Here is a 13,392-nt window from a genome sequence, read left to right on the forward strand (position 1 = left end):
CTGCCCCTTCCCAGATAGTCAGCGGTTACGTACAGACCACCAGATAAATGCTGGCAAACTAAGTGAAGGAAGGCACAATGCTCTGTGACAGCTGTTCACCATTCATCTATGTTATCAAGGTGGAAACAACAGTTTACAATCCATCTGCAATCTGCAGGGAAAGGTTTTCTCTTTCAGTTTTCTGGAGCCATGGCATTGTTTAATTTAATATTAGGCACAGTCTCGATCACAAAGATTGTAATAAATACAGAACACAAAGCTGAACCAGGGGAAATATCTGACATCTAAAGTAAATAATTGTGGTCTATGGTTACAGTAAGTCATTCTCGTTCAGCGTATGTATTTGAAATAACAAGATGTCAAACAAAATGCAACACAAGTCAGCAGATAATCACAGTGACTAATGGAAGAAGCATTATACTTCCGTATATTGTATGGAGTCATGGAGTGTGGAAATAGGCCCACCTGCCCGTGTTTGGTGGGGGGGGGTGGGGGTGGGGGTGGGGATGGGGGTGAGGATGGGGTCTGGGAGTGGGGGGGTGGGGGGGGGGTGGGGGGGTGGGGGTGGGGGGTGGGGGGGGGGGGGGGGGGGGGGGGGGGGGGGGGGGGGGTGGGGGTGGGGGTGGGGGGGTGGGGGGGGGGTGGGGGGGGGGTGGGGGGGGGGGGGGGGTGTGGGTGGGGGTGGGGGTGGGGGTGGGGGTGGGGGGGGGGGGGGGGGGGGGGGGGGGGGGGGGGGGTGGGGGTGGGGGGGGGGGGGGGGGGGGGGTGGGGGTGGGGGGGGGGGGGGGGGGTGGGGTGTGGGGTGGGGGTGGGGGTGGGTGTGGGGGTGGGGGGGGGGGGGGGGTGGGGGTGGGGGGGGGGGGGGGGGGGGGGTGGGGGGGGGGGGGGGGGGGGGGGGTGGGGTGGGGGTGGGGGTGGGGTGGGGGTGGGGGTGGGGGTGGGGGTGGGGGTGGGGGTGGGGTGGGGTGGGGGTGGGGGGGGGGTGGGGGGGGGGGTGGGGTGGGAAGTTGAAGGTTTATTGGAAGCTGAGGGGAAATATCCTACAGGAAGAATGGTCCAGTTGCTGGAATCTTCATGTCCAGATTGCTCAGGGTCCAGTCAGTCTGGGCTCGTGTAAGGCAGGAATCACCCCTCAGCCTCCTGTTAAGGCCCCAAAATAAAGAAAATGCAGATGCCAGAAATCTGGAATAAAAACGGGAAATGAGGAAACACTGGCAGGTCAGGCAGCATCTGTGGAAGGAGAAACATGGTTCAAGTTTCAAACCTGCTTCTGGGTTGTGGACGGATTCCAACATTGTCTGTTTTTTATATCAGCCACGGCTCGTCCCCCCGGCCATTTCTTCTCACAGAGAGTTGTGAGTCTGTGGAATTCTCTGCCTCAGAGGGCGGTGGAGGCCGGTTCTCTGGATGCTTTCAAGAGAGAGCTAGATGGGGCTCTTAAAAATAGCGGAGTCAGGGGATATGGGGAGAAGGCAGAAACGGGGTACTGATTGGGGATGATCAGCCGTGATCACATTGAATGGTGGTGCTGGCTCGAAGGGCCGAATGGCCTCCTCTTGCACCTACTGTCTATTGTCTCCTGACGTCAGTGGAGCGCTCTCACCACCCCAGACCCCACCCACACCTTGACCCCCACCCACACCTTGACCCCCACCTTGACCCCCACACACCTTGACCCCACCCACACCTTGACCCACCTTGACCTCTCCCAGCGTGGACCCCAGCCTCTCCCAGCCCGGTCACTCACCCGGGTAGAGATGAGGGTTTGGATCTCATGGGGGCGCCTGGGGGACCAAATGCTGCAGTGGGCCCTCCCCAACTGAACTAAACTCCCTCCCCTAGACCACGACTGACCTCTCCCCGCTCTCTCCCCATGACCTCTTCCCCCTGACCTCTCCCCCATGACCCCCCTCACCCATGACCTCTCCCCCCTGACCTCTCCCCCCTGACCTCTCCCCCATGACCCCTCCCCCATGACCTCCCCCTCACCCCGCAGACTGCCCGGTCAATGAAGCTGTAAATGGACTTGAATGTTTGTGAATGAATTATGAAACATCGCACCCCGTGTAGACACAGACACAGACCCCGTGTAGACACAGACCCCGTGTAGACACAGACACAGACCCCGTGTAGACACAGACCCCGTGTAGACACAGACTACTCCCCCACGTGGTGCACGGGCGGGGACCGCGTTTACACCCGCGCTCGGGAACTGCCGGCTCCAGTTCCGTGTTCCCAACAGCTGGGTCACCACAGAGGGTGGTGGGTGTATGGAACAAGCTGCCAGAGGAGGTAGTTGTGGCTGGGACTATCCTATCATTTAAGAGACATTTAGACAGATACACGGATAGGACAGGTTTGGAAGGATATGGACCAAGCACAGGCAGGTGGGACTAGTGTAGCTGGGACATGTTGGCCAGTATGGGCAATCTGGGCCGAAGGGCCTGTTTCCACACTGTATCGCTCTATGACAGCTGTACTGTACCGTGGCCAATGTGTCTGAATTGTATCTCCTGGTTCCACCGCCCTTCAGTGGAATCTTTCCCTCGCCTGGTCAACATGAACAAGCAGCCACCCTGGGACTTGGAGAAATGGGATGGAGTGGTTCGTCTGTCCAGCAAACGGCGGCTGTTCGGGAGATGAAGGGAGTTGTTTCTGAGCGAGGTGCCATGGAGATACAGAGCCAAGGGGACAATGTTTTACAGCCCGCTGAGTTACTCCAGCATTTGGTGTCTAGTTCCTGTCACATCGAGCCTTTCCCTCCACACCAGGCGGCTGGACGCCTCAAACTGTGAGAAGGCAGAATCTTTACTGACACATTAAACAGTTATGCATGATTCACTTTAAGTCTTGTCCTGCTGGAGAAAGATGTTTGTTTAATGACTGCCCCGTGTTAGTAGTCTCACATCACGATTTAGCATTTATTAATTTGACAAACATAGGTTAATTATTTAAGCATAGCTTATCGTTGAGGCTGATGCATTTGACCATTTGCTGTAACTTCTCATTTACATCTGCACTGTTGCAAAATATGATGAATTTGGAGAAATATGAAAGAAGATATATGTTTGTGTCAGCCTCTCTGTGATCACACTTGGTCTACTGACATCAACTGAACATTTCTGGCTCGCTGTGTCATAGGTTGCGGTTCCTCCTTTTACAAAAAGGGAACTAATGCGACGCCGCCTACTGAGAACACAACTGGCGGCTTCTAATTAACATTATATATCATCTACTTACAACATAAATAACCATTATCCTAGCAGGAGGGAGTCTTGAATTGCACAGTGAGTGCACTTGGAACGCTTTCAACAATGCTGCTTCAGACAGTTTAGCTACACCAGACTTCAGACAGAGTGGTTAGAGCATAAATGGTGAAAGAGGATTTCCTGTTTTCAGCTGAAAGATAAAATCCCACTTCTCTTTAATAGGTTTTGGTCTCTAAAGTTCCTTTAATTTAACAGATAATCATGGAGTTGTTGATACATTTATAGGAGTCCATAATTCCTTTGCTCCATGGCCACTAATATACAATGGCTTTCAGTGAGAATGTCACAACTAGGGTGTTGCTTTCATTTGTGTTCCCAGTATCTGTCTCACTGCCACCCTCACCTTTATGGCACTAGTGTCCAGCATCAACCCATTGGTGTTCAAAAGATTTCTACATTTTGTATTACCATGATCAAAGCCATTCAGTTATTAGTTTCAGAATTATACTTACTTTTGACATACACAGACTTATACTGCCTGAAAGAGATAGTGTCACAATCCATTATTGGATGAGATTTTACACTGAGGACCATCTGCTCTCGAGGTGACTATAAAAGACAAGATGGAAAACTGCAGGGAAGTTATTAAACCTAACTGGCTACAAAGTGTTTCAAATATCCTACGGTGATGAAAGATACAATATAAATAATAGTCTCTCTTTAGAAATTCACCTGAAGCCGTTTCAAACGGTGTATATGATGCAATGCCAGAACTGTAACATTGCCATTATTCTGCCTCAACAATCCTCCTCTACACGCACTTCCCCCGAGATCTTTTAAAACATTTTTCATCCTCACTCAATTAAATCATTCGCCACATTTAATTCTTGCTCTTGTTGCCCTGTAAGGTTTGGGATCCCAACTGGTGATAACTTTCCCTCACTCTTGGCCCTCCTGCTCCCTGAAGCTTCAAGACACGGAATCTGCCCGACTCCTCATAATATTGGCTTTAAATTTCTACTTGCATAATTCAAACTATGTATCTATGGTTGAATTTGATAGCATGGTAACATTTACAGAAGCTAATTAATCATGGGGTGAAAGTTGGTTCATGGCTTCACATCCCTGCCACTGTTACATAGTCATTTTAGTTATCTACTTGGTGAGCAAAGCTGATATAAATATGGAGAATGCAGAAATTAACACACCTTGTACAAGAGAGAAAAGCCTGGGTTTGAATGGTGTCATTCTAAGAGTAGAGTAGAGTAACACAAAGTGCTAAAGGTCATCTGGTGTGAAATGTTCTCAGTTTATAGACACTGTCAAAAGGGAAAGAGTGGAAGACAAGAATGTAACCGTTGGAAGAATTAAAACGGAACTTAAAGCAATAGTTTGGAGCCCTGGCCTGCAATGGTGAAGGGGGAAGAGACCAGGAGAGCATTGAGCAACAGGCAAGGGGAGGAATCAGAGATAGACACAAAAAGCTGGAGTAACTCAGCGGGACAGACAGAATGTCTGGAGTGAAGGAATACGTGACGTTTCGGGTCGAGACCCTTCTGCAGGGTGATCTGCAACATCAACCATCTCGCAATGTCCCGTGATTTTATGGATTCAATCAATCATCTCCCTGGTGCCAATTAAAACCTCACATGCCAGAACCCCACTGAATACTGAGCCAGTGACACAAAGTCAACCACTCCTTGCGATGAGCTGAGGGAAATCCTCAAAATTAGAAATTTAACATTATTATAATAAAGTTAAAAGCAATTCTTTTAAATAAGTATTTATTAACAAAATAATAAATTAGCTAGAAATTAAAAATGTACAGAATAGAAGCATTCAATATTAATTTGCATCTTAGACTGCTGCTTGGAACGAGAGCAACTCAATAATACTCTGTGGCATTGTCGAAGCAGAAGCAAGAATTTCTGAAGATTGTGTCACTGAGGTTGAAATGTCCAGTCTACAGTCTTGACAGATATGTATCTGATATCCACACACAGGACTTTGGCAGACTAGTGTTTCCTGAGGCAGTGTTTATGAGGATTTAACTTCATTATTACATGTGCTGAGTCCCATGTATTCAAGAGTTGGAAGGAGACCATGTCCAAGAGTACAGTGTCAAACCCAGCCAGGAGGTTTACTGGAGCCGCCTCCTTGATTTTCTTTGGCACTGTCAGAAAATCTGGCACATTTTTATTCCCCAGGAAAAAGTGCATCAGTTCCTGTTTCTGCAACCGTTCCCTCCAGAAAGTAACCAAATCCTCCAGTCGTTCCATCAGAAATTTCTCATCCCAAGCTTCCAGGGGGCCTTTCAGCAGCAAATGGAAAAGTGCTGTTTTCATGTTATAAGAGCTCAGGATTATGTTCCATTGATCAGAGAATTCCCGGCTGCAATCCTTGCAGCCCAAATCCCGAAGAGCTTTCAAAATCTGCAGGCACTTGAGATGGCAGGAGGTGGCTGGAGATTGCATCTTCAGCCAGTTCAGAAACTTCTGCTCATGTTTGGGCAGGTAGATACACCAGAAGGCCTCTGGTTGCAGTGTCCGGAGAATGGGCGGCGTGTCTGGCCTGTCCTGGGTGCTGGGTGTGCTGGGTGTGCACTGGGTGCTGGCCACAGACTGGGTGCTGGCCACAGACTGGGTGCTGGTCACAGACTGGGTGCTGGTCACAGACTGGGTGCTGGTTTGAATCTGGGAGTGGGGACAACACTGTGAGCTGGGCCGGGACTGGGTGTCTCGATTGTCCTGGGTGCCCGGCCGGTGTTGAGAGCTGGTTCCACACTGGGTGCTGATTCGGGACTGGGTGCTGAGTCGGGACTGGGTGCTGGTCCTGTTTTGCCTCGTGGTCCAAGGGTGGGTGGGCTTCCCAGACAGGGTGCCGGGTCTGTCCCGGGTGCCGGGCCCGTGTTGGGTGCTGGTCCCGCTGTGGGTGCTGGGCAGGTGTTGGGTGCTGGTCCCGCTGTGGGTGCTGTTGCCGCTGTGGGTGCTGGTGCCGCTGTGGGTGCTGGTCCCGCTGTGGGTGCTGGGCAGGTGTTGGGTGCTGGTCCCGCTGTGGGTGCTGGGCAGGTGTTGGGTGCTGGTCGCTGTGGGTGTCGGGCTGGTGTTGGGTGCTGGGCCCCGTGTGGGTGCTGAGCCCGTGTGGGTGCTGGTGCTGTGGTGCTGGGCAGGTGTTGGGTGCTGGTCTCGCTGTGGGGTGCTGGTCCCGCTGTGGGTGCCGGGATGTTGTGTTGGGTGCTGGTCCTGCTGTGGGTGCCGGGCCCGTGTTGGGTGCTGGTCCCGCTGTGGGTGCCGGGCAGGTGTTGGGTGCTGGTCCCGCTGTGGGTGCTGGTCCCGCTGTGGGTGCTGGTCCCGCTGTGGGTGCCGGGCAGGTGTTGGGTGCCGGGCAGGTGTTGGGTGCTGGTCTCGCTGTGGGTGCCGGGCAGGTGTTGGGGAACCACCAGGTATACTGAGTCTCCCACAAACAGGGCAGGGATGAGACGGACGGACATGGAGAGATGACAACACATATAGTCGGAGCGGGGCCGTAGACGGAGGACCAGATGCCCCCGGTTTGAGGACAGGGTGAGGTCGCAGCGACGTTCACATTGGAAGCGAATGACTGCCAGACAGCGGGTCACCTCATGCTGGAACCAACGGCGAAGTAGCGACCACGACAGCGCGGCCTCGCCCCCTAACCTGACACAGAAGGCGGCGTGGAAGCGGCGGGACACCGGGGCGCCGGTAGTGGAGCGGAGACGACACACGGCTGTTCCCGGCTCCAGAGCAGCCTCGGCCCGCAGCGGCGGCGGCAACTTCACCGGGATCAACAGGTCGAAGCAGTCGGGCCGACGGATTCCGTGTTGTTCGCGGCTGCTGCCAACGGGCAGCGAATCCCCGCGGAGAGACAGTGAGTCGGGGCCGGGGTTGGATCGCCCGGCCCTCAGTAGCTCACACACAACTTTACTGACATGTGAACGGCTGTGACCCAGGACATGAGGCGACACCTTCAGCCTCGACTCATAGTAGCTCAGCACCGCGGCTCGGCGATCAGTGGCCCGTGGAGGCGGCGACCGGCAGCGGAGACCGGCCCGGCTCACACACAGACAGAAGAGGAGGGCGAGGCAGAGTCCGAGCAGCGGACAGGCGCCGTCCCCCGGACCCCCGGCCCCCCCCCGGCCCCCCCCCCGGCCCCCTCCGCCCCGGCCCCCCCTCGTCCGGCCCCGACCCCGGACCCCCGGCTCCCTCCGGCCCCGGCCCCCCCTCGTCCGGCCCCGACCCCGGACCCCCGGCTCCCCGGCCCCGGCCCCCCGGCCAGCCCCGGACCCTCCGGCCCCGACCCCGGACCCCGTCTCCAACTGGCCCCGGACCCCCCGCCTCCAGCCCCCCCCACTCCACCCGGCTCCGCCTGCGGCCACCGCTCGCCGCTCAGGGCGTGAAGCAGGAACAGCGCGGCGGTGCCGACAGCGGACAGCAGGAGCGCGGACACTCGGCCGCTGGGAGCCGCCGCTCGCATGGTCTCCGCCGGCATCAACCCATTGGCTGCCCCGGGGAACTGCGGCCCCGCTCACACACCCAACTCCGCTAACTTTCCTCTAACTTTCCACTAACGGCCCGCTAACTTTCCACTAACTGCCCGCTAACTTTCTGCTAACTTTCCACTAACTTTCCACTAACTGCCCGCTAACTTTCCACTAACTTTCCTCTAACTTTCAACTTACTTTTCTCTACCAGCTACAGTCCCGTGAGTCGCTAATCTCCCGCCCGCCCGCATACCCGGCCCGGCCTCTCTCCGCTCACACCGTTACTTGGTTTGAAACTTCCTCTTCCGAGGGAAATGGATCCGCGTCACATCTGGCGGTTAGTGGGAAGCTCCGAGACTCTGCTCCAGCTGCGGCTCCTGTCCTGCCCCGGCCCCGCTCCACCGCCCCCCCCCCCCCCCCCCAGGATCACAGCGGTCCCCTGTGAGGCCACAACACTCCGGCCTGAGCCCTGTACAACAGTCCCTGGAAACTGGAGCAAATCACAGAGTGCTGGAGTAACACAGTGGGTCAGGCAGCATCTGTGGAGAACATGGATAGGTGACGTTCTTTAGACTGTGAAGGGTTTACTGACGACACTCCAGCACTTTGTGTCCTTTTGTGTATTAAACAGTATAGACCATTCTTTGTGTCTGCAGAAGCAGGCCCTTCGGCCCATCATGTCCGTGCTGGGTCCCATTTGCCAGCGCCCGGCCCTTGCCGGCAACGGCTTGGATTCCAGTTCGTATCCAGATGCCGCTTGTATGTCGAGAGGTCCCGTCTCAACTATCTCTCAGTCTCGAGGTAAAAATATTCTTCCTCAGACCCGCTCTAAACCTCTTACTGCTTCATTCATACCCATGGCCTCTGGTTTCAAACATCTCCACACACCTGCCCCTCCGCCACCTCTTGTGCGGCAAGGAAAACAGACCCAACATCAGCTTGTGACCTGGTCTCAACCTCATCTGCAAGAGTCAATTCGCACTAGGTTAAAGTTTGGCCCAATGTGTCCTTGCCGACCAAGATGTCCCATCTAAGCTAGTCCCATTTGGCCCATATCCTTCAATCCCTTTCCTATCTATGCACATGATATGTTTACATTCTGTTGTATATAGTGGAGGGGACGCAGAATAATGTTTAATGTCTGTTTAATGTCAACCCATTCTGTATGATTGTAAGAATGAAATGAGCATATGTTATTCAAGTATTTCCTGTCTGGATGTAATTGCTCCTGATACATAAACACGACTTCCTCGCTCTCGGCGGGCAGGGCTGTTTGCTCTGCACTGGGGACTGTTTGTACATCTCAGCATCATTAAATGCTCTACATGGTTGCAACCCGCAGCAATTAAGTGATTACGTACACAAACTGATCCAGACCTTCTCCAGAACTCCCAAACGTCCCCGACCAAACCTTTCATGTTCTAACAGTTTCCAGCAAACAGCTCTGGTGCCGATCAGGCCGTCACCTCTTTAACCTAATCACCTCATCACCATTCTTTAAAGACAACACCCTAAATCCCATCACTCACCCTGATGAATTTTACAAGAGGCTCCTCAAAACGTTTTGCAAAATATTTACTTAATTGCATCTATTTTTATTTATATTTGAAATAAGGAAACCATTTATTGTTCCTGCAGCCTGGGTCGAGTCTATCTTGCTGCCTCTGAGTTTGCTGCCTCTGAGCAAGTTCTTTCTTACCAAAGTTTGCTCCCTCCCCCCCGTTCATTTATCCCAAGAAGCAGAGACTCTGTGAGTAGTGACCAGGAGTAGAAACAAAGAAACTCCGCGGGTGCAGCAGCATCTATGGAGCGAAGGAAAAGGGCAACGTTTCGGGCCGAAACCCTTCTTCAGACTCCCCCACCCCCAATCAGTCTGAAGAAGGGTTTCGGACCGAAACGTTGCCTATTTCCTTCGCTCCATAGATGCTGCTGCACCCGCTGAGTTTCTCCAGCTTTTTTGTGTTCCTTCTTAAACAACAGTAGAAACAAAGAACTTGCTGGTTTATAACAAAGACAGATACAAAGTGCTGGAGTCACCTAGATTTTCGGAAATCTTTGATAAGGTGACACACGGAGGCTACTAAGGAAGATGAGAGACCACGGTATCAAGGGGGAGATTGCACGGGTATCAGGTTGGCTGGATGGCAGATGACAAAGAGTGGCACCAAAGGGGGCTTTTTCTGGTTAGCTGCCAGTGACTAGTGGAGGGCTCGGTGCTGGGGCCCCAGCTCTTCACGTTGTATATTAATGATTTGGATGAGGAGATTGAAGGCTTTGTGGCCAAGTTTGCGGATGATACGAAGACAGGAGGAGGAGCAGGTAGTGTAGAGAAAGCAGGGACTCTGCAGAAGAACTTGGACAGGTTGGGAGAGAGGACAGAGAAGTGGCAGATGGAATATAGTGTAGCAAAGTGTGGTCATGCATTTTGGTCGTAGGAATAAAGGCGTAGACTATTTTCTAAATGGGGAGAGAATCCAGAAATCGAAGATGCCAAGGGACTTGGGAGCTGGTGCAGGATTCCCAAAAAGTTAATCTGCAAGTCCAAGCGGTAGTAAAAAAAAACGCAACGCGAGCATTTATTTTGAGAGGGCTTGTATACAAAAACAGGGATGTAATGCTGAGGCTCTATAAGGCGCTGGTCAGGTCACATTTGGAATATTACGAGCAATTTTGGGCACCATTTCTGAGGAAGGATGTGCTGGCTCTGGAGAGGGCCCAGAGGAGGTTTACAAGAATTATCCCAGGAATGAGTCAGGGTGGTGAAACTGTGGAATTCTTTGCCACAGAAGGCTGTGGAGGCCAAGTCAGTGGCAGAGATAGATAGATTCTTGATTTGTATAGGTGTCAGAAGTTATGGGGAGAAGGCAGGAGAATGGGGTTAGGAGGGAGAGATAGATCAGCCATGACAGAATGGGTGGGCCGAATGGCCTAATTCTACTCCTGCCTCTTATGACATTTGAGTTACTCCAGCATAGTATGTCCATCTTACATTTATGGGCAAATGCGGTCGTGTTTCATTAATTGTTCAAACTGGTATTAACTGCAAAATGTAAAGTTCTTTAGAGGAAGATCACTGAGGATATGGTCAGAGGCAGCTGAGTATAAATGCGATCGGCGCTTCATCTGTGGGACAGGCTTAGTCTAGGTCATGGGAAAGGTTATTCTCAGCCACAGTGTGGGAGGAAAACTTTCTGGATCACGGATCCCTCGGGAATCCTCGTGTTACACAGACTGGACAAAAGTACACGACTCTCTCTTCTCTCTTTCTTTGATATTTAAGATTAGTCTCAAACACTGCGCGTCGAGGGGAAGTGCTCTGTCAAACTGCATTTCACTTGCTGCCATTATCACATCAAGTGATGTCGTTGATTACATTAGAGGGGGGGGGGGGGGTTCACAAGTCTATGTTGAGAAACTCTGGACCATGTGGTTCTGGATCATTTCAGGTCCAGGTGGCAACGGGAGAGGTGAAAGAGCAACGAGTAATTTCTGTTTTATCAATCGAGCTCGAACGACACCGTTTTCTGTTAGTGCTTAACTTTAACATTTAATAATAAATATATGACTTCCCCTTTTGTGTGATTAACTATTTAATTGCCAAGGAGTCTGCACACGAGTTTACTACATGAGGCAGTCAATCCTAAATAGTTCTTTATGACCCCGAAATGTCACTCACTACAACAGATCCTCAGTTTCTCCTCAGAAGCCTTGACATCTCTCTGAAGATTTAGATACGAGCGACTACAGATTATATTATCAGGAGCTACAAACAAACTGCTGGAAGAACTCAGTAGGTCAGGCAGTATCTGTGGAGGCAGGAGGATAGTTGGCGTTTGGGGTTAAGATGTTTCTGAATGTTTTGTGCACAGACTGGGTTTTTTTTTACAAATTGCACTTCCCAACTTCCCACGTTCGTTCCTAACCACCGGGCATTCTCTGCCTGCGCTATAGTCCATCTCAGTCCCTCTACATACACGACACCTCTCATCTTTCACCAATGTTTCCAGTGTAACCTGCTGGTGGCCTGTGTTAGGCCAAACACCTGTGATGTTCTGAAACCTCTGCCGTTTCCTGCTCCAACCAAATGCACCCAACTTTCACAGACACAAGATGGCTTTAACCGTGGCCAGACACAATGTCCTTTATACACATTAGCAAAGTATTCTTCAGACCGAGTGGGTTTCCGACCCGAAACGTCACATATCCATGTTCTCCACAGATGCTGCCTGACCCGCTGAGTTACTCCAGCACTCTGTGAAACGTCACCTATCCATGTTCTCCACAGATGCTGCCTGACCCTCTACACTGTCTTTATCTATTCTGTGAGAGAATGGTTAACACAATTAATATTTCCAGATGATGACATTTTATGTCTGAAACATTCGACTCTAATAAAATATTACCTTTGCTGTTTTCCTCACAGACCCTGATAGACCTCAAAGAAACGACTCACCTACAGCCACTCCCACCTGTCCGCCCCCACTCCCTACCCCACCTCCCCCCCCCACCCCACCCCCACCCATCCGCCTGCAAGCAGGAACGATCCTTGTGTAGCGCCCCCGTGAGTCTGCCCAGACACAAAGTCATTGACACACCAACCCTCCCGGCTGCAGTAACTTTATTTGAAGTGATATCACAAGTAACAATTCAGACAATCACAGCAAGTTGTGAAACTCTCGTTACATGTACTTCATCTGAAACAAGTCAGAAAAGTTACTGAATCACACATACAAGTAACATAGCTTGATAATAGTGAACATTACACTTATAATGCATGTTAATGGGAATATATGTTGTTAGTTTGAGTAATTAGCACATCATATTTGAAATAATTGGTTTGATGTTCGCACAATTATAGTAACATTATTCAAATCTATCACCTAAATTACTGTTGCCAAATGTAATTCTGAGATAGTGGTGAATGTAAAGAGTGAAAGATAGACACGGCCACAAAAAGGTGACGTTTGAGGGACTCGAACAAACGTCTGGCCCTTATTTGTCTTTTCAACGTAATAATTAAAATCAGTACCTGGGAAAAAATGCTGCTAATATGTGACTTTGGAAAATAGGGCGAGGCTTTATATACGGGAGTGGACTTTGCCCCCTGCAGTAGAGGCCTCTGTTCATCCGGCATATTGTAGTGGCTGGCGATGGACTGACTGATTTGAGTTTAGTTTCGTTTCTGGATTGTTGGATGTTTATTTGCCTTTTACACCCGGCGGGGGGGGGGGGGGGGGGGGGGGGGGGGGGGGGGGGGGGGGGTGATAACAGTTCTGACAGGTCGCTCGACCACGGGAAACAGCACCTGGCGAGTATAATGGGACGGCACCAAGCCGCGTGTAACTTGCCCGAACTCTCTGAGAAAACATGTTTCATCTTAGCTCTGCGGGCAGTTCATAAAAACAGTTAGAATTGTCCTTTTCCCCCTAAAAACAAATGCAAACAGCAGCAACAAAAAGCTGGAAAGTATAAGTGGTAACAATGGGTGTCTAAGTCGTCAACTGCCTGAGATAAAGATGTGGAGAGCGAGTCAAACATTCCCAGAAACTCACACTGAGACAACAGGCGTGTGTGTGACAATGTGGTCGGGTGCCAAGTGAAACTCGCCACTCTCTGGGTGGGCAGCGTGCCTGTGACGCTGGGTTAAACACGCAATACTGTGACTGAAGTCCATTATTTCCA

General features: G+C 51.4%; 1 protein-coding gene across 1 annotated transcript; it reads right to left on the reverse strand.

Moving 5' to 3' along the window:
• Nucleotides 1–4,976: 4,976 nt before the first annotated feature.
• LOC129707106 (uncharacterized) lies at nt 4,977–7,961 on the reverse strand. Its single transcript, XM_055651895.1, has 3 exons — nt 7,909–7,961; nt 6,399–7,729; nt 4,977–6,294 (listed from the first exon to the last, which is right to left on the reverse strand). The coding sequence occupies exons 1-3, from the start codon at nt 7,959–7,961 to the stop codon at nt 5,225–5,227; spliced, it is 2,454 nt and encodes an 817-aa protein (XP_055507870.1). The 3' UTR covers nt 4,977–5,224.
• Nucleotides 7,962–13,392: the final 5,431 nt, after the last annotated feature.

This window comes from Leucoraja erinacea, chromosome 20, assembly GCF_028641065.1.
Source record: "Leucoraja erinacea ecotype New England chromosome 20, Leri_hhj_1, whole genome shotgun sequence".
NCBI classification, from domain to species: Eukaryota; Metazoa; Chordata; class Chondrichthyes; order Rajiformes; family Rajidae; genus Leucoraja; species Leucoraja erinaceus.

Excerpts from the sequence above, each read along its gene's own strand:
- LOC129707106 (XM_055651895.1), bottom strand. The coding sequence starts at position 7,961 with ATGCGGGCGGGCGGGAGATTAGCGACTCACGGGACTGTAGCTGGTAGA. Across the intron at positions 7,730-7,908 it reads ACTGTAGCTGGTAGAGAAAA|CCAATGGGTTGATGCCGGCG; the intron begins GTAAGTTGAAAG and ends TCCCCGGGGCAG. Across the intron at positions 6,295-6,398 it reads AGCGGGACCAGCACCCCACA|CGACCAGCACCCAACACCTG; the intron begins GCGAGACCAGCA and ends CGACACCCACAG.